This window comes from Hydra vulgaris, chromosome 15 (genome assembly GCF_038396675.1).
Source record: "Hydra vulgaris chromosome 15, alternate assembly HydraT2T_AEP".
NCBI classification, from domain to species: domain Eukaryota; kingdom Metazoa; phylum Cnidaria; class Hydrozoa; order Anthoathecata; family Hydridae; genus Hydra; species Hydra vulgaris.
Genome location: NC_088934.1, coordinates 8,867,704 through 8,890,171, shown reverse-complemented (window position 1 = coordinate 8,890,171; position 22,468 = coordinate 8,867,704). Strand labels below are relative to the sequence as shown.

General features: G+C 27.0%; 1 protein-coding gene across 1 annotated transcript; it reads right to left on the bottom strand.

Annotated features, from left to right (window-relative positions):
* Nucleotides 1–70: 70 nt before the first annotated feature.
* On the bottom strand, nt 71–22,205 carry LOC136072125 (polyadenylate-binding protein 2-B-like). Its single transcript, XM_065820547.1, has 8 exons — nt 22,046–22,205; nt 21,126–21,234; nt 20,972–21,036; nt 20,783–20,889; nt 8,226–8,313; nt 2,608–2,762; nt 578–612; nt 71–427 (listed from the first exon to the last, which is right to left on the bottom strand). Exons 1-7 carry the CDS (start codon nt 22,160–22,162, stop codon nt 579–581), a joined length of 675 nt encoding a protein of 224 aa, XP_065676619.1. The 5' UTR covers nt 22,163–22,205; the 3' UTR covers nt 71–427; nt 578.
* Between the last annotated feature and the right edge of the window lie 263 nt (nt 22,206–22,468).

Genomic DNA, 22,468 nt, shown 5'->3' with positions numbered 1-22,468 from the left:
ATATACTCGAACTTAAATAATAAATTAAAAAAAAACAGAAAAGTTTAAGATATTAGAAATAAGACACAAAAGCGGATAGAATTTTATCACATTTAAAAAATGTTATACAACAGTCTGCGCTTTCTATTCATAAGGTGCTTACGGTTTTCGTATAATGCCATCTTTTACAGTGCCACGATGTCAGCAAATTGAATGGAGATGCAACAAAAGCAGCTCCTCCTATTTCCCCTATGCATAATTACCTCTCACGTAAAATCTAAAATCTTTTATTCTATATGCCACGGGACCGGTAATAAATATAAACATTTTCTTTCACATTATTCTTTTTTTTTTTTTTAAACTTCTTTTAACTTTTTTTTCCTTTTGATTTTTTTTTCTTGGTTCTTTTTTTTTTATTTTTTATTTTTTTATTGGCATGTGAAGTCATCTATAAGAAGCGAAGAAAATTTGTTAAAAAATATATAAGTATAAATAAATACAAAAAATGTTGTATTTTTGAGATGTTGCAAAAATAAATAAATAAAAAAGAATAAAAATGACGTAACAACGCTTTAAGTATTCATTTAGAAATATGTACCTTAATACGGCGAAAACCATTGTGCACGTCGCGATCTAAATAAATAAATAAAAATACATTCAATCACACAGATATATATATATATATATATATATATATATATATATATATATATATATATATATATATATATATATATATATATATATATATATATATATATATACAGCGGTGGCCAAAAATTAAAGACCACTCATTTTTTTTTCAAATTTATTTTTAACCTTAGTATAATTTTATTTTGGAAAAAGGTATCAAAAAAAGAAAAACATTTTTAGAAAGAATTTTTATTGTATTTTATATTTATTATAAAAGAATTTATAATTTTTTTACAAAATAATGTTAAAAAATTAAAAAACTGACTAGTAAAAAGTATAAATGGGAAAAAAAATTGGACAAAATTTTAAGACCAGTTTCAAAAATATTTCAAAAAGCAATAAAAAAATAATTTAGAAACGTGTTGTTCCTCCATTTGTTTTCAAACACTCTTGTACTCGTTCTGGCATTGAATTCATTAAAGTTTTAATTACTTCATTAGGCACATTTTTCAAATGATGAGAAATAGAAGATTTCAAATCTTCTAAATTGTAAAGTTGTTCTTTATCAAGCCACGACCATAAATTCTCTATTGGATTCAAGTTTGGACTATTGGCAGGCCATGGAAGCACTTGAATTGAACCAATCGCTAACAACATGCGCTTTATGACACGGCGCATTATCTTGCTGGAAAATAAATCCATCTTGCAACTGCCATAAATCAATGCTAGGAATAAGCGAGTTTTCCAAAATTTCGATGTACCTTTCTTTGTTGAGTCTACCATCGAATAAATGAAAAACGCCAACTCCACAGGCACTCATACAGGGCCCAAATGCCTATTGAACCACTGCCTTGTTTTGTTCCTTTTAAAATGGATGATTAATCGAACCGTTCGCTTGGAAGTCTACGCAACATTACGCGACCTTTTCTGTTGTCTACCTCAACGTTCATTTCATCACTAAAGACCACACGGCTCCACTGATCTTTTGACCAATTTTTATGCAGTTTGCACCACTCTTTCCTGGAAAATTTTTGTTTTTTATTTAAGCGTGGTTTTTTTGCAGCAGCACGCCATAAATAATTTAAATTGTGGAGGACCCTTTGCACAGTTCTAGGGCTTGCTTTCAGACCATTTGACAGTGTCCATTTCGTAGACAAGTCTGTAGATGATGCTTGTCTGTTTTCTTTCATTAATCTCACTAACGAACGAACATCACGGTCATTTGAAATTTTATTGCGTCCAGTCCTATGACGATCATTAATTGACCGGGTCTCTTTGTATCGTTTAATTATGTTAATAATGCAAGAGTGAGACCTTCCGAGTTTTTCTGCTATTTGTCTGATGCTATAGCCTTCTTCTTTTAATACAAGAGCCGCGTATCTGTCTTTTTCTTCGATCTTTGCACGCATTTTTGCAATATTTTTATATCCTTATTGCAATTCAAAAAATGTTTATTTGATATCGAAACTCAGGTTTCGACATTTTATTTTATAGCCAACGTAATAAGCAATTAAGACAGTTAAAAAAAAAAAGGATTATTATTTTTAATAAGTGCAAATTAAAGATTTGAAAGTGTTCGTTAAATTTTGTCCAATTTATTTAAAGAAGATTTATAAGTACTCATCAGTTTTTTAATAAGTTAAACGCTATTTAATTAGAATTAGATTAAAAAAATTATACCACTTTAATCCGTATGTTTTAATTAACAAGATAATAAAAAAAAAAAATTAATATGTCAATTAGAATCTTCTTAATTTTAATTTTAAGAAACCAACTAAAAAATAAGTGGTCTTTAATTTTTGGCCACCGCTGTATATATATATATATATATATATATATATATATGTATATATATATATATGTATATATATATATATATATATATATATATATATATATATATATATATATATATATATATATATATATATATATATATACACACATACACACACACAATTACATCTTTAACTGTATATATACTAATTTCTTTACCTGTAAGCGCCTCTTCCACGAGGAGTAAATCCGCCAGCGAATCCGCCCATATATCCTCCACGAAATCCTCCTCTTCCTCGACCTCTTCCTTGACCTCCACGAAAACCACGATTTGTAGTTGATATACCTGGTACGTTAGTGCGTTTAGCTGTTACCTAATATTAATAAAATAATAAAATAAACATTATAATAAACATAGTAAATAAACACAAAAATTCAGGTAAAGCTATCCTACTACTGGTAACATGAAATTTAATTCAATGCGTGCTTAATATGGGGCAGGCGAGGCTCTTTAACTGTGGGCAAGGCATCAAGTTCATCAACCTTTGGATTATGTCTATGGTAGTACCACATACAAATATTTATTCCTCATTTGCAAAATTGTTAATGACCAAAAACTGTTTTAATTCTTTCATAACCTCATGTAAATTAAAAAACGAAATTAGGGAAACCCGTCCAAACCACATAAATTTGCAAACATAAACCTTGAACATTTAAATAATTTTTTAAAAATAGATTTTTTAAAAAAACAATAAAAATAAACATAATATTTAAAACTAAAAATAAAATTAAACGTATTAAAAGATTATTAAGTAAGAATTTAATATTCTTCTTTTTTTTTTTCTTTTTCTGAAAAATAAAAGTGCATAATATATTTTATTGGGTATTTATATATATATGATGAGCTACTCGTCATTTGATAAAATCATTTCATAAGAAGCATTAAAAAAAAAATCAATTTTTTTTTTCAAAATGTACTTTTTTCATTTTTAGTTAATATATTTTTTTAATGCAGTAAAACTTGATATTTTTTCAACTATCTAAAATCTAAAAGTTACTTATAAAACGATTATGAGATTCAAAATTTTTATATCTTTGTGTACTATTCTAGGATGAAACGTCATTATTAACATTATAATTAAATAGGTAGCTGTGAATATTTCAGTACATACATTGATTGAGGAATTGGTTTTGGGTATGGGTTTAGATATCATGAAAAGGATTATGTCTAGATATCAAGAACTTTTAATACAGCAAAAATTAAAAAAAATTAAAACACTTTGTTTTTTCTTCTTTTTCCGAAAAAACTGTTTGAAAATAAGTCAACATTTTTAAACTTTTGGGTGGCACAAAACTGAACATATAAAATATATAAAGTATCATTGTCTAATATTGTAAACATAACAAGTAATAACTGTCGACTATAATTTTGAGTCTACAAAGCATTTTAATGTAATGCAATAAAAATTAGGTAGATCCACTAAAAATTATTGAAAAAACACCAGTGATAATCAAAAAACGTAATAATCTAAAAACAGCAAGAGAAAAAATATGGTGTTTGTAACAATTTCGGGTGAGTAAAACGTATTAAAGAAGCTGGTGGTACATGGAAAAATACCTACAGATAAATGGTCAGAAATTTTGAATTCTAAATTGGCCTTATTTAACCTTGAATTAAAGAACTGACAGTATTACTAATGGAGCTGTAGTAATAATAAATAATGAAATAAGTAGTAACGATTTGCATTTCTTAAAAAAAAAAATTACGTTTATAAACTTCAAACTTTTGTGTTTTCTGCTTATTTTCAACTATTACTGTTATATATTTAAAAAAAATAGAATTAGTTAATAAGTATTTCTGATATAACTTATTACTTTTTGTTAAATATTTTTATAAACAAAATCTCCCACTAAAAATGACTCCATTTTAAAAAAAATATAAAAAAAATTCTTGGAAAAGAAATGTCATTAGTTTCATTTCCAACTTTGAACCAAGTCTCCTAGATATGCTTAAGCGATTTTAAAGTTGTACAATTACGTCCAAAAAAGCTTGATTAACTTGGAAGAACCTGAACTTTTGTTCTGCAGAGATAAATTTATTATCTTATATTAGTGGTACATTGCAACCAATTAAATTTATTATCTTGTATTAGTGGTACATTGCAACCAATTAAAGTGGCAGTTGTGCCGATGCTAATTTAATAATAACCGCAGTCAGGTAAAAATATATGTTGGACAAATCATCCAAGCTAAGTCTTGTGTTAAAGTGTAGAAATAAAGGATGCATTAATTTTTTAGATAAAAAAAAAAAGACAAAGTATATATGCTGATGTTCTAAAAAGTTTTCACAATGCACAGCAAGAGCCAAAGCCTAGTGATTATGGTTTATTTAACAACACTGTAAAAAAATCTACTTTAAAGGTTGTTATTCAACTTGCACAGCGATTTAAACAAAATGAAGACAATCTAACCGTACTCAAGAAACAAATAAAAGCAGCAATATAAGGAAACAGATAAAACCAACAATATTGAAAATAACAGTTGTGTTGCTATGACATCATCATAAGAAACAATCTTATTATTGAAAGACAAACTGCATGATATTATTAACAAAAAATTAGCAAAAATTCTTCAAACTTAAAACATTACCAAAAACTTTATGGTAGTCCCCAAGCATCTAGGACAAATTTATCAACATTTGTTAATGTTTAAACCAAAATATTTCACTTTTTATAACTTTTCAAAAAAATTCTGGTGTTCAAAAGAAGTATTGCATATTATAATTGGGATTCAAAATAAGTGTCATATTGAACAAGTCCTGAAAATTTTATTATTTGATAAAAAATTTCAAAGTTTAAAAAAGAACTCAAACATTCAATGGTTGCTATAGCATTGTTAGTGATAACCTTTTTTCTATCATCTTCTAAAATGCAATTACATCAAATTTCATATGACTTTAAAGATTAAACTATTTTTTTAATGGTGCAGAAATGATTATAGAATCAAAATACCAAGAAATCTGAAAATTAATTTTGTGCCACTTTAAGCATACAAAAATAAGGACATTTGCAGATACACAAAGATAACAATATATATATATATATATATATATATATATATATATATATATATATATATATATATATATATATATACACACACACACACACACACACACACACATGCTTCAGCGGGAGTAAATGAGTGTGGAAGTGGAGAAAAGCTAACATGGCGAGCCATGGGAGTTGCTCCTCTGTTTTTTATGAGAGCTTTTGGTTTTTGGGCGAGATTGGTCTACTTGTTTATTAAATTAATTGCTTATTAGATATAAAATTTAATTACACTTTTGTTACAAGCATTTGCTTGTAATGTTATTGTTAACAGAATATACACATAAAAGCGTCATTTATTGCGCAGTGAAAAAATTCCAAAGACAAGTGCCTCTATATTCAACATTATACTATAATTGAATTACACTGAATCTAGACTCAAATTATAAGGTAATTTGTTCCTCGGCGGGACGAACAAATTACTTATAATTTTCCTGCTGATGCCTATATATATATATATATATATATATATATATATATATATATATATATATATATATATATATATATATATATATAAATATATATAAACACACATTTCATCATATAATCGTAAATAATTGTGAATCAGTTGCATCACCAATGCTAATCAATGCATACTAAAAGCACTAACAGGTGCATTAACTATTCACAACATGACTCTGTTAATACTCAGATAATTTGCAGTTTTTGATAGAATCAGCCTCTCTGAGAGCTACCCGAGTTTAAGAAGCCAAATTACCAGCAAGCGCAGAAAAATTAAACTGAGTTTTAGAGCTGTACCTTCTTAAGGAGATAACAGGAAGAGTTACACAGCCACTTACAAGAAGACAAAAGCTAATATCTATTAGTAGAATCTAAAAGATCAAGCATTCATCATCCTAGACAGGAAACAGGTTTACATCTATGCCAGATGTAAATGTAATATAAAACATTACATGTAAATGTAATGTGATTGTAAAAGAGGTTTATATCTATGTCAGGCTAATAGATGAAGAAGGATGAAGAAACACATTTTTTCTGCTTACCCCTAAAGAATGATAACATAATACTGCCAAAATATAGCAAATAAAGCTGTTTTGTGATAGCATGCAACTGGCATGGCAACATACTATACAATAGTAATAAAATTAGTTATAACCTATACAAAACGCTTTTACACGAAAATAAAAAGCGCTTGCTAATTGCGATTGGTTTTCACACCTTCTTGATTAGTTTTCTTAAAAAGATTAGTTTCTTAAAAAAAATAATCTTGTCTTTTTTATTAGGGGTCGTAAAGTACATCGCGCTAAATTTATCTTTTGAATAGAAGTATGATCAATTGCTCTCTTGCGTTTGTTTGATTTACTTAATGGATAAAAGTACCTCAAGGTAATTTACCTGTAAACTAAATCAAAACAACAAGTTAAGTGACTACAGTTAAGTTACTCAAATAATTAATTTACTTAATATACTAAAGACTCCCAAAAGCTCGCCATACAAATGTTTCTACTTTATACCTTATATGTTGTTAACACATAATAAGCTTTTACCTGAAAATTATTTTAACAAGTAATCTCAAATACCATTTTCTATATGAATATGAAAAATACAATACCATTTTTTTAATATTTTTTATTTTATATCAAAGCGATATTAAGATTAAACATTTTCTATAAATAAACAAGTAATCTCTAAGTAATAAATATGTAATAATAAAAAGAAATCTTTTTGAACAAAAGAATTTTAGTCTTCTAAAATTCTCTAATTCAAATAAACTTACGATTGAAATTTAAAAAAATTGAAAATTAAAATTTAAAAGAATTTCAACGCTCAATAACTATAAATTTAATTTCAGCGATACCCATAATACCCAGTGGCATAGCAAGGAGCATTCCTGAAAGTTAAACATAGATCTAGCTACAGTAAGTATATTGGACTTAGAATTTATTGCCAGTGAGGAAGAAAGTTTAAATCGTAAACATTTTAAATAATTATTTATTAATATCAATTAACAGTTATTAATGATTAATTAATAGTTAATTATTTTTAGTTTCTTGAAAATAGTTTTAAAAGTAGAAACTTTCTATTGTCAACATTTGGCCAGTGATTATTCCAAACCAAAAATGAAATTAAAAAAATAAATTATTTTATTACTGCTCAAAGATATTTTTCTCCAAAAAAATAATTAAGGCATATACTTTATTAACTAGTTTATTAAACCAAGATTTTCCTCTCTCACTTTTTATTGCAAAACCATTTAAACTAAAATATTGAATGAAAACATCAATTTAAAAACCATTCATTTGAAAAAATTAAGTCTACTTAAATTTTTAATAGTACGATAGATCAAGAAGCAATAAACTAGAAAAAAAGTGTTATCTAAGGAAGTTATCTAAAAAAACATGTTTGTTTTTTTTGCTTTGATCTTACTTGTTCGGTCTTTAAATAAAGCATGTTTTTGCGCAAATATGAAGATTAGAGTTGACATGACGACAATGTTTTAATTTATTAACTAGAACAATTTTATTTTAATTTACTTTATTTTATTAAGCTCATTTTATGTTATTATAAATTTTATAAAACAGTGTCACTAGGTTGTTTCAGACTAACACAACTTGTGTTAATCTAAAACAACTTTTGTTTTTAAAAGAAAAAAAAAATTTACAATTAGATTTTTTTGCAATAATAAGTCTGTATAGAAAATAACCAATTTTTTCTTACTAAAATTAATTTTAAAATTCAACAAAAATTCAACAAAACATTTACTTTAATCTGTCGTCCTTTGAAAAGAGAATCCGAAAGCTGAACAGCATTTTCCACACTGTCTTTATCGCCGAATTCAACATATGCAAACCTTTAATAAAAGAACTTATATATATATATATATTTTTTTCTTTCTGTTTTTACTATATATCTCTTTCCAGTTTATAGTTAATTTTTAATTTTAGATTAAGTTAACATTTGTATAACCAATACATTTTTAAAACTTAAACAAGTCGTATATATATATATATACACGGCTCTTAGTATGTTTTAAGTTTAAAAAATACGCTGACTAAACAAATGTATAATGTGCTGACTAAACAAATGTTAACTAAAATTAAAAATATACAAACAACAAATTGGAAAAAGAAATTGAAATTAAAAAAATACAAATCTAAACTAAAAAAGTAAAAATCTTAACAAATGATAAAATGAATATAAAATGTAAAAATAAACCAGAAGAAATTAAAATAAAATAAGTACATGATTTTATTTTAATTTAAGTGTTTCACTATAAAGAATTTTTAAAAAATCTTCAGGTTTCAAAGACATTTAATCAAAGCTTAATTACTTTGAAACTTAATTATTTAAATATTTGAAACTTTGATATTTTCTTAAGTCTACAAAGCAAATAAAACAATAAAAAAATTTATTCATTTGGAGGATTTCTATCTAGGAAAAATTATTAGCTTTAAACTATTAATTGAAACACTTTTAATTTAATTAAGTTTTAACTATTAGTTGAGATGCTTCTAAATTAAAAAATATACTAGTTTTATGCATTTTAACGGTTTACAGGAGCAATTTACGGTTCTCGTAAAAGAATAATTTTTTCTCTCAAAAGTATAATTATTATTGTAACTAAAATGAAAAACAAAAAGTCATTTTTATTAAAGAAAAAAATTAATTTCATAATAAACTGCAATACCCTTTAAAAGAAACAGTTGTTGCAAAAAAAAAGAAAAAGAAAAAAAGAAAACAAAAGGGAAAAAAAAATTAAAAAAGAGCTTTGGTCTAAATGCAAATGTTTTTGATTAGATTGGACTAACTGATAAATATAAAATTGTAACCATCTAAATTATTGCATATAGTTTTTATTTTATGTAATGAGATATATATTTTATATATCATTACATCAACATATTTACTATATTTACTTTTATTGTAGAATTTTTAATTGCTGTAATAATTCTTAAAATGCCAGTACTCTGTACAATAAGAAAATATAAAATATTTTTTATAAGCAGTAAAAATATTCAATAGCTATTTGTCAAATTTTTTTATCAAACAATTAATGTTGTTAATAGTGATGTACCGATAACACTTTTTTGGCCGATACCGATGGATAGGAAAAGGCCGATAGCGATGTCGATGAATTAACTAATTATTAAAGTTTTGAAGATATAAAGCCATAGAACTTTAAATCAGGTAAATTTTTTCATGAAATCCGTACTGGTAAACAAATACTTGGACCCAAATCAGAGCCAAACAATTACTTTAAAAGATGTTAGAAAAACTCAGTTAAAAAAATATACATTTCTTTTTTTTTTACAATGAAAAGAAAGCTTTCAAAAAAATAAATACAATTTTAGTGGAATGTATTTTATTTCAATTTTAAAAAGAAAATATTATGATAAGCAGTTTACTTAGAATTTTAATCTCTTTATAAAAAGCAAACAAAAAAAACCTCTATATATATATATATATATATATATATATATATATATATATATATATATATATATATATATATCAGGCATTGTTACGAGATTTCGCTGCGTAGCGAAAACGCGTAACGCATTTTTAAGTAACTCAACTCAGCAAATATATTTTGCATCGTTAGAAGTTATATTGCGTCACTAGCGTCACTAGTTCAAGTACCGCATTGTAATTAAAGTTACTTTATTAACACGTTAAAAATCATACAGTTTTTTTTTTTCTCACTATAACAAAAGTTACAAATAAATTCTAAGTTCTTATTTAAAAAATCATTTTTATTATTTTTTTCAAATATGAACTAAATTTTATTTTGAAAAAAAATATTTTTTTTCGAAACGTAAAATAATGTTTGTTTTTTTTTCTTATGATTTTACAGTTGGTTTTTGGTTATTTTATTAACTGTTAATAAATTTTTTCTTATTTAATTTGTGAAATCTTTTTAATGTTTTTAATAAAGAGTTTTTTTTTTGTTATTTATCAGTTACCGATAACATATTCATGATCATAATTTATTTTCATAAATTAAACGAACGTCTTTAAAACTTTATGTTATTGAATTAACAATAAACAAAATATCTTATTAATAAAAAATTTACATCAAAATAAATCGTGCATTTTTTAAACAAAAAAAATTATGAAACAAACTGTTTCTTTAACAAAAAATCTATTAGTTTACAATTGCGGTTAAAAGCTTTTACATACGACTTTATTTCTTCAGAATAAACGTTACGTTACGTCATGTTAACGACAATCAAAAGATAATTTAAATATTCTAAAAGATATAAGTTTTTGCGTAGCGCAAAACTGCTGAACACGTAGGCAAATCGCCTTTTCGCAAGCGAAATGCGAGCTGCGTAACGCTTCTTAACAAGGCCTGATATATATATATATATATATATATATTCTCAAAATAAAATAAAATAAGAGACATCAAAATGAAATACCAAAAAAAATAATAATTTTAAGATTCTGAAGAAAGCATCAATAGCAGTTGTCACAATGTTTAGTATTTAAAATTGTGTATACGAATATTGTAATGTAAAAACAAGCATTTCTCCTGTTTCTGGAGTTAACCTATTTCGTCTTGAAGAGTAAACTTGTCCTCCACAACTGAACAACCGCTCACTTTCAACAGAAGATGGCATGATAAATACTTCATTTGCTGATTTTTTACATTCTTTTAAAGTTGTCTCTAATCCTAAAAACAAGGGAGACTTTTCAGCTTGAACCAGCATGGTTTTTATAACTTGTATAGTTGGAATTATAGCAGATGCAATTGCTTCATGCTCACTTAACAAATTTGTTATATCATTAAACATTTTTAATAGTCGTAGTAATTTTTCTAAAATAATCCATTCATTGTTTTCCAGTGACTTTAGTTTAGAGTTGTCATTATCACAAGAAAATGGGATCAAAGCACGCTTCTGTTCAAAAACTCTTTCAAACATAAAATACTGACTATTCCATCTTGTTGTTATGTCTTGTTTGAACCTCTGGCACTTAGTTTGATACTTTTGATAAGCTTCAAAAGAAGATGGCGAATGATTAAAATGGGTTACTATGTTTTTACAAGTTGTTGATATATTTTTAATGTATATCTGGGCAAACACAGCATCATTCAACACAAGTTGCAAAGTGTGTAAAAAACCTGCCTCTTTTATGCCAGCTACCATATTAGCTGCATTGTCTCTAGCAACTAAATGTACCTTTGAATTTGGAATAAGAAAGTCATTCATAGAACTTTGAATTGCTTCACTTATATTTTTGGCAGTATGCGATACATTGAGTTGACAAACTCGAAGAATTGCTGATTTTTGATGAAATTCATTAGTTAACCAATGAGCTGTCAGGCTAAGAAATGAGCATTTTCCGTTGGTAGATGCCCATCCATCAGTTGTAAATGAAATATATGAAGCATCATTTATTTTTTGGACCTTTTGTCTGACTTTGTTGTATATATTTTGAAAAACAGAGTTTATAATGTATTTTCTACTTGGAATGCAATAGTTAGGACATAAATGGTTTAACAACCTTTGAAATCTGATGTCTTCTACTATAGAAAAAGGTTGGATATCAACTGCAATCATTTCTGCAATATATTTACTAATTAATCTAGACCTGTGATCATTAATGTCCCAGGGCTTTTTTCTCTCAATTGTTTGAAACAAAGTTTGTTAAGACTGTTTTGAGCAACTTGCATGAGTTGACTTGATTTTCTTGAATACGTTTTGTTCACTTTCTGCTCTTCTTTTGTTTTCTTCTTCATTAAGTTTCAACTCTTTGCTTGCTATTTCTTTATGTTTTGTATTAATATGAGACAACATATTTGTTGTGATAAAAGACTTAAATTTTTTTTCTTTGTTACCTCTTGCAATCTTCATTTTGCATAGGCTACATATTGCAATTGAAGCATCTTTAGAAGAAATAGTAAAATATTTCCACACCCAGCTGCGTGATTTTATTGGAATATCTTTTCCAAACAAAGCTGCTGCCATTCTAAATATATATTTGATTCTGCAACTTTATTACCTTATTAGTAATTTAGATATCTAAATAACAATCATTTAAAAATATAGATAGCAATACTTGAATACATATAGATAACAATGCTTAAATAAGTTACTTTTAAGTATAACAATAAAACAATACAAAATAAAATTATACTAAAAACAACATTATAGTAATAAAAGTATAATTACATCCAGCTGTTAAATTAAAGTTTATAAACATCATTTTAAGAATAAATAAACTTGCCTGTAAACAAAGTCAAAATAAACAACTTTTCTAAAAATTCTAAGCGATGCATAAAGTTTAGATTATTTATTATTTAATTATTATCAAAATGCAGGATAAAAGTATTAAAATGCCATCGATAATGCATATCGGTAAACTAATAAAAATAGGTCGATGCCGATACAAAAAGTGGCGGATTAAGCCGATGCCGATTAATTGGTATATCACTAGTTGTTAATAAATAAGTGGATAGCTAGTGTGAAAACCACTTGCTTAAAGAATTTTTTCACAGTGCAGTAAATGACACTTGTTATGTATATATTCTTGTAACATTTACGTTACAAACATTTACTTGTAACATGTGTAAAAGCAAATTTTTTATTCAAGTTTTTTTTTTAATGATTAAATAGATAGCTCGAGCAAAATCCAAATGCTCTTGTAAGAAGCTGTTTAGAGGAGCAGCTTGCATGGCTCGCCATGTTTGTTTTAGGAGAGATTTTCTCTGCTCTTAAGCTCATTTACTCCCGCAAAGGCCTGTATATATATATATATAAAAATATATATTATATATACATGCATATATGCTATATATGTATGTATATATTAAAAATATTTTCATTACAATTTTGATTTAGTTACGCCAATCATAAATAATCTTTTAAATATAAAAATACTCAAAAGAGACTAGGCTGTCAAACTATATTTGACAACTAAAAGAAAAAAATAACTTTAAATTAAACTGGTTTATTCTAAAAACTGCACCTGCCTATAATATTTCCTAAAAATGTATGATATATTTGAAAAAAAAAAATTAGAAGTTATTACCCATTAGAAAATTTACGAAACAAAAAATCCAAATTAATTTCTAAATGCCGATATGAAAATAAGTAATTTTCAAAATATTTTAAAAACAAAAGACCAAACTAAAATTACTAAAATTAACTAAAAGAATTTTTTTTCACAACTAATTTTTTGAAAAATAATGTAGCTAATGCAAATTCCTGGTTGTAATATAACAACAGTTTTTAGAAAATTAATTATAACAATTCCTAAGTTCCTGTGAAATATTTTTTCTATCTTTTGAATTTTTTAACATATAGACTTTCTTCCTGAACTGCAAAAAGCGAAACTGATGTAAATGAATTGTAGACAAGTATCTTCACCAATTTATATATATATATATATATATATATATATATATATATATATATATATATATATATATATATATATATATAAATTAGTAAAAACACTCATCTAGTTTTATTCTTTGACAGATTGTTTCTCCATCAGTAGCACAGTGGGCCCAGAAGGCAAAGTTTTGGAAATAGGATCATAATTAATGAATAAGAAATCCTAGAAAACTCATTGAGGACTTTTAAGAAAGATATTTTTTTGCTTGTTATAGGAAAATTTAAATTTTTAATATTAAATAATATTTTTGGGCTGGGTTCAAATTACCATATTTGGTCATTTTTGATAAATTCGTATTTTTTGATAAATACTCAAAGTTAAATTTTTTTTGATGACAATTAAAAAAGAATTTATTAGATATACTTAAACAAAAGAAAATTCAAAAATTTAAGTAGTATAGGGTCTGGTTTCTACTGTTCTATTGATAAGAAGTTTAGTATTTAAAAACAAGTATTCTGTCAAATTTGGATTTAAAATAATCTTAGCATAATAAAATTATAACAAAGGAGTTCTAATGATTTGAACTTGCAACATAAATGAAGATAAAAAGTTAGATAATTAAATATTAAAAAATATAAGTAAATAGTAAAAAATATTAATAACTTTATAATTAATCATTAATAAGGTTTTCAAACATATCATCAAAATATCTCTTTGGTTTTGAAAACATACACTAATGAGATCTGCTTATATCCTCACTTGAACCACAATCTTGGCATAACTTTGGAGGATGTGAATGGATAATTTGATTTAAAACACAGGGATTCGATCTCTCTAAAAGACGACTCATTACATCTTTAAGTTGTTCTAGATGGGATGTCTTATAAGAGAGAAGTTTTAAATAGTTCCTAATATCTTTGTTGTTTGCTTCAAGACTTTCCTCCGATAAAATACCGAGGCCATAACCATTATTAGGAATTATTAACTCAGCTGAATGATGAAGGACTCCATGAAGAGTGTGGTTAACTTGTGCTCATGGAATATTTGTAATAATGTTAAGTGAAGCATTATTGCATAATTCCTGAAATTTATCTATTTTAATTTTATGCTGACAAGAAACTATACAAAGTATTATACTGATTTGAGAATGTAGTAGTAACATGCTATCTTTGTATATAGAAGAACATAGATCTTTTATGCTAGAAATTAGTTCTTCAGAAAAAAATCTACGGCCTTGTGACCCTGTTGTAGATGTCCCTCCCTTCTCACCAGAGTTACAACATATTCAACATATTGCAGCCCAGTATTTTTTTTTATTTTAGTAATGACCCTGTTTTTGCATTACGTATTGGTTCACCAAGTGGTCCAGTTTTTGTAACCCAAAGTCTATAATCTATATGACACCGAGAAAGTAGTTTTAAAAACCAGGTAGTGCTATTTATATATGAATGTGTAATACATATACTTTTTTGATCAGATTTGGTTTGTAGTTTTTTAGTCAGTCCTTTTCGTTTGGCAAAATCTCCAGTTTTAGTTGGAATGATACCATCCTTATCAACTAGCTTTTTGTACAGCATCCAAGTTTTTTCTGATGGTTGATTAATCAGAAATCCTTCACTAACTCTCCTAATATCCGTCCACTCAGTAGTTTTTGTTTTGCAAAGTATACAATCTGCACCTCCTAGCCCGCGGATGAGTCATTTAAACTTTAAATCCTTCATTATATCTTGAAATTAAAATTTTGACATTGATATAATTTTTGCCAAATAGACAACACATTCCATCAGCATTTAACTCTTCTCGTGCGTTATCAGTAGTTAGGACAATAAGATCTATCAAATCTTGATTAGTTTCCGTTTCTCTTATCAAAAACACAGGATGTAATGATCTCGATGCATTTGGTGAATAACTTTGCTACAGGGTTATATTTTTACTATCTCGATGGCATATTAGTTTCAGAGGAATAAAACCATATTGAAACATATTTGATTTGCTTTCAATCATTTCTTTTGATTTCATCGATACTTGTTGTTCTACTCTATCACAACCATCCTTAAAACACATCTGATACTTATCGCCATCTGCTGGAATAAAAGAATCTTTAATTATATTAAAAACAAAATCAATTGTCATTTTTACGAGCTCTTTGCATTGAACAGAAACACCTCTTCCAGTCAAAACATTACTAATTGTAGGGTGCAGTTTTTTTCTTCCTCTAAGCAATTCATTGGTTGTTGGAAAATAGATGCTTTATGAAGCAAAAAAAATCTTAATTTTTTCATTCTGTTATGCAAGCATTCTCTACTTCATAAATAATATCTTTTGATGCTTGTGAATCATGTTTTTTTCCATGTTTTTTCACACACATTTTCAAACTCCAGTGAATTAACCGATAGTTTAAAATTTTTATAAAGTATTTTTTTAATGGCTGAATATGTTACTGCAGGGTGGACTGGTCATGGAAATCATGGAAATGTCATGGAACTTTTTAAAATTATTTTTATTCTTTTCTACTTGTGATATTTTTAGTGTGCAAAGAAAAGTACTAGTATGTCTAGTCTAAGTCCTTTTTAAAAAAGATATTTTTGCAGTGTAAGTTATCAGAAAAGTAAAAGAAAAAGATTTTTTTTAGACATGATTTCAGAACTTTCTACCAATTAGTTTTTGGTTTGCATGTTTTATAATAACCAAGTTGCAAATGCTTAGTGCATGGCAAGTACTGAATATTTTACTCTAGTGATTTATCATAAAAGTTTACGAAGAGTCATGGAAAAGTCATAGAACTTCATTTTCAAATTTGAGTGGCCACCCTGTATTGAATTTGACTTGACAGTTTTGTCAGCTTTAATAAATTGTGTGAATAAATCTATTTCTGTGATGTATTTTACATTTTTATTTCCCTCCATTACATTTATTTTTATTTTACTTCTGCCGAAACAAACACAAAATCATATTAAATAACCAAATAAACAATTTTCATATTTGTAAGCAAAAATAAAATATTGACATATTTAAAAAAAAAAAAAAAAAACCACTGTTCAACTTTTTTAAATCATGTAAATAAAAAAAAGTGCTACCTTGCCTCAGTTCTCCTTAAAATATTTGAAAAGAAGAAATGTTAAATATTTCTAAAATGTATAACACAGTATAGGCAAGTTAGCACTTTTGAAAAAATCTAAGATTTAATCTGATTTTTTTGTAAAAAAACAACAACATAAATTTATAACATAATTACATAATTAAGTTTTAAAAGCCTTGACAAAAAAAAATTATAAAAAATAACACATTTTTAATTTATATCAAATTAAAAATAACTTTTACATAAGTGGTTTATCAATTTTCATGTCGGTAAATTCATTTTGAATGGAAACTAACCGAATTTACTTAACTTTTATAGATATGGAATAAAAATAGAAAATTTATCAACTTCAAAATTGCATATCATCACTTAGAAATTAGCTAGAAACATAATTTTTTTTTATTTATCCACAAATTCATCTGACCTTCTGAATAAATAATTTTTACAGACTTTCTCAAACAAATATTTTTTGTCTATTTTGACCTCTGGGCCCACTGTGAGTAGGTTCGTCAGGAAGCTTCCTGATGAACCTACTGATGGAGAAACAAGCTGTCAACTATATTTTTGATATTTTAATTTGATATTATTGTAAGGTGTGTTAAACCAAATTATATTCCTTTTACTTTTAAGGGGTGTCTTGTTTTTTGGTTTATACTTTAAGTTAAAGTTTTTAAAACCATTTTGTTTAAGTGCTTTTTGTATTCTGTTTTTGATGAGTTAAATATTTTTTCATCTAAAGAATTTTGAGATTGTCGATCATTAATGGAGAGAGTGATCTGTTTAAGGATTTGAGGTCTAACTACAATAAAAGCCTCTACACCAATGCTGGCCAAATCTTTTTGCAATTAATAGATAATTATTTCCCACCTTCATACCTATTGCATAAAACATATTCAATCAAAATACCACCAAAGTTAGCTACAGCTGCTCAAACAACATTTCAAAAATAATAAAAAGTCACAACAAAAAAATAAATTCAAAAAGCACAGCTGAAAATTTCCTTTGCAATTGCAAACAAAAAGAAATCTGCCTGCTGCATAAATATTGTAGTGACAAACATAATTTACAAGTGTATAACATCTACCCCAAACACACCCATCAAAGCATACATTGGTTCATCAGAGGGCGTGTAGAAAAAGAGATATACGAACCAAAAGCAATCATTTACAAATAAAAAACATTCAAATACAACCACTCTCTCAAAATATATATGACAACCACTCTCTCAAAATATATATGGGAAACTAGGTAAACTCAAAGAAACACCAGAATAATATTGGTCTATCCTAAAAAGTGCCCCTGCAAACAACAACAAAATGTTTACTTTGTTTATATGAAAAACTAATAATTATAGTTTATAAAAATGCTGAAGAGCTATTTAATAAAAAAACAGTTTCTCTGAATCTATCATTCATTAATACTCTTGGTCTTAAAAGAAACTTTTCTTCTGTTGAGTCTAATCTCTTGCTAAGTTTACCAGACTTACTTGCTCTTTGTGAGATTAATTTGAGTTGGGCTATCTCATCTTGTAATTTCAGTGTTGATGATTATCTTCCTTTAATTCTTCCATTAGTCACATGCTTCCATTACAAGATTCCATTAGTCACAAGATTCCATTAGTCACATGCTTGGCCTGGGCATTTGCATTAGTAAGAATTCACCTATTTATCAGGAAACTAGGTTTGAATTTACAGACTATTCTTTTATGTGCTTTCATATAGCACCACTTCACTCTATTGCCTTACTTTTTGTTCTATATCAATCTCCTTCTTCTCAGGACTGCACATTTTTCAATGCTATTTCTGATCAAATTGACCTAGCCCTTTCTTTTTATCTTTCAGCCAATATTATTGCTGTTGGTTACTTTAATGCTCATCACACTGAATGGCTTGGCTCTAGTGTCAGTGACACAGGCGTTGAGACCCACAACTTTTGCCTTTCTCAATCTCTAACTCAAATAGTCAACTTTCAAACTTGCTTTCCAGACAATCCGAATCATTTACTTTCACTCCTTAACTTATGTCTTGTTTCTGATCATAGTCAATGCTAAGTTTCTCCACATTGACCCTTAGGTGCTTCTGATCATGGTTTGATCTCTCTAAAACTATTATCTTATTCTTCTTCATTATCAGAATCTCCCTATCATCATTACCTCTTAACTACTTTAGAGCTGACTAGGACTCTTTCCGTGGTTTTCTTTGTGATGGATCTAACAAATATGCTTTTAAAATAACTTCTTGGATTCAGGCCAGCATGGAATCTTTTATTCCCTCTCAATGATTCAAAGTCAAGCCTCACTTTTCTCCATGGTTTTCCTCTCATTATGTTGCTGCAATTTTTAATCGTAACCATTACTTCCATATCTATCAGCAATACAATTCTCCCGAAAACAGATGTCTGTTTACTATTGCTAGAAACCATTGTAAAAAAGTTTTGTCCAATGCCAAAGCTCACTATTCTCAGGTCACAAAATCTCGGACTACATTTAAAAAATTAGGCTCTCGTAACTTCTGAAAATTTTTAAACAGTATCTATAAAAAGGACAAATCTGTTGTTCCACCTCTCTTGAATGATTCAAATTTTGTCACCTCACCTAAAGACAAAGCAGAATTGTTTGCTAAGAACTTTTCATCAATATTATATCTTGATTCAACTAGTTGCATTCTACCTGATATAGCCGACAAACAGCCGACAATCCATTGCTTGACATTCGTATCACTACAGCTTTTGTAATCTAAATTGATTTTTTGCTTGGACTATTCTACAGCTTGTGGTCGGACAACATACCTGTTATAATTTTACAGAAGTGTTCTGCAAAGATAACATCTATACTTTTAAAACTATTTAGCAAGTGCCTATCAGAGTCTTGTTTTCCAGCCTGCTAGAAAGCAGCATCTGTTATATCTACTTTCAAAAACTCTGGAGAGCGATCTGACTTGTCTAACTATAGTCCCGTTTAAATTATATATTTTTTAAATCAAAATTAAATTATATTTTTTTATTAGAATAAAGTTATATCTTTGTTATGATCTTTGCTTCAAGCTTAAAGTATTAGTGTTTTTCAAGCAAAAAAATCAATTATTACAATAAAATAAAAATAAAAACAAAATAAAAATAATATAAAAGAAAATTTAATTTTTTTTTATATTAATTTATTTTTTACTATTAAATAAATTTTTTATTGCAATCAAAATTTGTATGAATATTCTTGTGCTCGCAAGATGATAAATAAAAGTTTTTATTTTATTTTTTTTTATGCGTTTTTTTTTCATAATAAATAGCACTTATATCTAACATAATTGCCATTCAAACTTTTGTAACAAACTTTTTTACATAATTGTTATTCAAATGTTAAAGAAGTTTTTTATAAAATTAATTATCTTTTTTATCTTACCGCTTAACTAATTTAAAAGTTAAATAATTATAAAAAGTTGTATAACAGAAACCGCTTTAGACGTACATATGTAAATTGCCGGCAGCGTAACGCTTTAAAACAAGGCCTGATATCATATATCAGCCCTCGGATTTAGGGTTGACATTCAACAATGTCGACCTATAGGCATTTATGGTCTGCAAAAAATTTCTGACCTTGTTCATATGTTTTATGATAAAACCTTTGTGTCAAGTTTATTTTTGGCAATCTGATGCCGACCTCTAAGAGTTTTAAAGTGGCAACAATTTGCAGACCTCAAGTTGTACACATACATGGACTGACTAAAATATTTTTTAAATAAACTTAATTTTTACATTTCATGCTAAAGATTAAAGACAATCAAGCATTGGTATATATACAGTGCTCAAAGTGAGGCTGGATGCAAGTCAAAACAAATTTTCCTAATAAAGGAGACACTAAACTCATATAAAAAACAAACAAAACTAAAAAATCAACCCATACCCTTTTGGATGGCCACTAAATTTATCACATAATATAGTTACTCTGTTTACTGATCCACAACCATGGAAATGTTGCTCTAACTCAGAAGCAGTTGCAGAGTAATCAACCTAAATAAAAGAAGAATAACTTTTTCCTTAACATATTTTCCTTTCTTAAATTAGAAACTATTCAAAAAGTAAAATAACATACATTGCCAACATATACAGATCGACAATCAATAGAAGCTTGGTCTTCTCCAGGCAGAGAGGAAGGCACTGTAAATTATATTTGTTAAACTGTATAAGTTAATCTAAATAAAATAAAAGTATTCTCTAAAAGTATCTTGTAATGATAAGATTTATACCTGCATGCTGTGGACTCATTAAACTACTCTCAGCTTCTTTTTGCATTTCTTTCAACTTTTCGGCTTCTTCTTCCATTTCTTTTACTCTTGCTTTAATTGCTTCAATTTCCTATACACAGTATTATAACATATAGTGTACAAATTTTAAATTTATAACACCATTTTAAATTGAAATTCTGCTGTTCTGTCTTTAAATCATAGTTTCAATGACTGTTATCCTTATATTAGTAACAACTCACTTGACTCTTGTAAATAAAAGTCACTTGTTCTACTTGGGTATACACTTATGTATTAACTATCATATGTGTTTTAAAATCATGTTTCAACCTTTCTGCTATTCTTTTTTAAGCTTTTTCTTAGCATTTCTTCACTTTATCTACTTTGCTATCTCATATTATTTTAGTCTTGATAAAAAAACATCACATTTTATTATTTAGAACAGGCAGCTTGAATAGTAATTCTCTTGTGTAATTGCTGAAGCTCACAGCAACTGATGAAGTTAAACCAAAAATTTAAACTTTATCATTTATTTTTGACTAATGGTTACCAAAAAAACCTTCATAATTTTTTAAATCTGTGAAAAGCAACATAATGACTAAAACTAGTACTTAACTTCTTCTCTAATTTTCTCTTGCTATTAACTTTGCCCTTAAGCTATATACCAGATCCATTGCAAAAACATTATCTGCTAAGGTTGTCTCTCTTTATTAGGCTTATTATTTCCTTACTTGGTTTTATTCTTTTTATTAGCATTTGATTAATATTTATAAAAATTAATTTGTAAAACCTGCACAGCAATAATATACTCTGCAAACTTTTATTTTTTAAATAATTAAATTTTTTCAAGAAAAAAAATAAAAACACTTTAAAATTTATCTTTTTAAAATAGATAAATATAAAAACATAGACCATATACATACTGGATCATCTGCTTCTTCATTAAGAGATCCATCATCAATCAAAGTTTCATCACTTTCTTTGTGTAGAGATGACCAGTTAGAACTTTCAAACTCACCTGTGTAAACGTCGTTACTCATTATAACTTTCTTAAAAAAACAAAAATAGGTACTATTTATATTAAATATTTGCCAGACATTTCATGCACCCCCTTCAGTAGGTCTGTAAAAAATATTATGCAAAACAATCTTATAAATATGAAAACAATACCCTAATAAAACCCTAACCCTGACCCTAAGGGTTAAGATCAGGGCTTGGTTAGAGTATGATTTTCAATAAAAGAAATTTTATGGTTAGGTACAAACTAAAGGGGTAGCAATTAAATGTACATGGTTTGGGGCAGGGTTAGAGTAGGGTCAGAGATCAATTAGGTTAACTTAAAAATT

What these genes read in the sequence shown, in the direction of transcription:
- LOC136072125 (XM_065820547.1), bottom strand. Translation starts at nt 22,162, where the DNA reads ATGAGTAACGACGTTTACACAGGTGAGTTTGAAAGTTCTAACTGGTCA. An exon ending in ATGAAGAAGCAGATGATCCA is followed by an intron (nt 21,235 to 22,045) that starts GTATGTATATGG and finishes TACTGTGTATAG; the next exon opens with GAAATTGAAGCAATTAAAGC. An exon ending in CGTGGAAGAGGCGCTTACAG is followed by an intron (nt 613 to 2,607) that starts GTAAAGAAATTA and finishes TTATTTATTTAG; the next exon opens with ATCGCGACGTGCACAATGGT.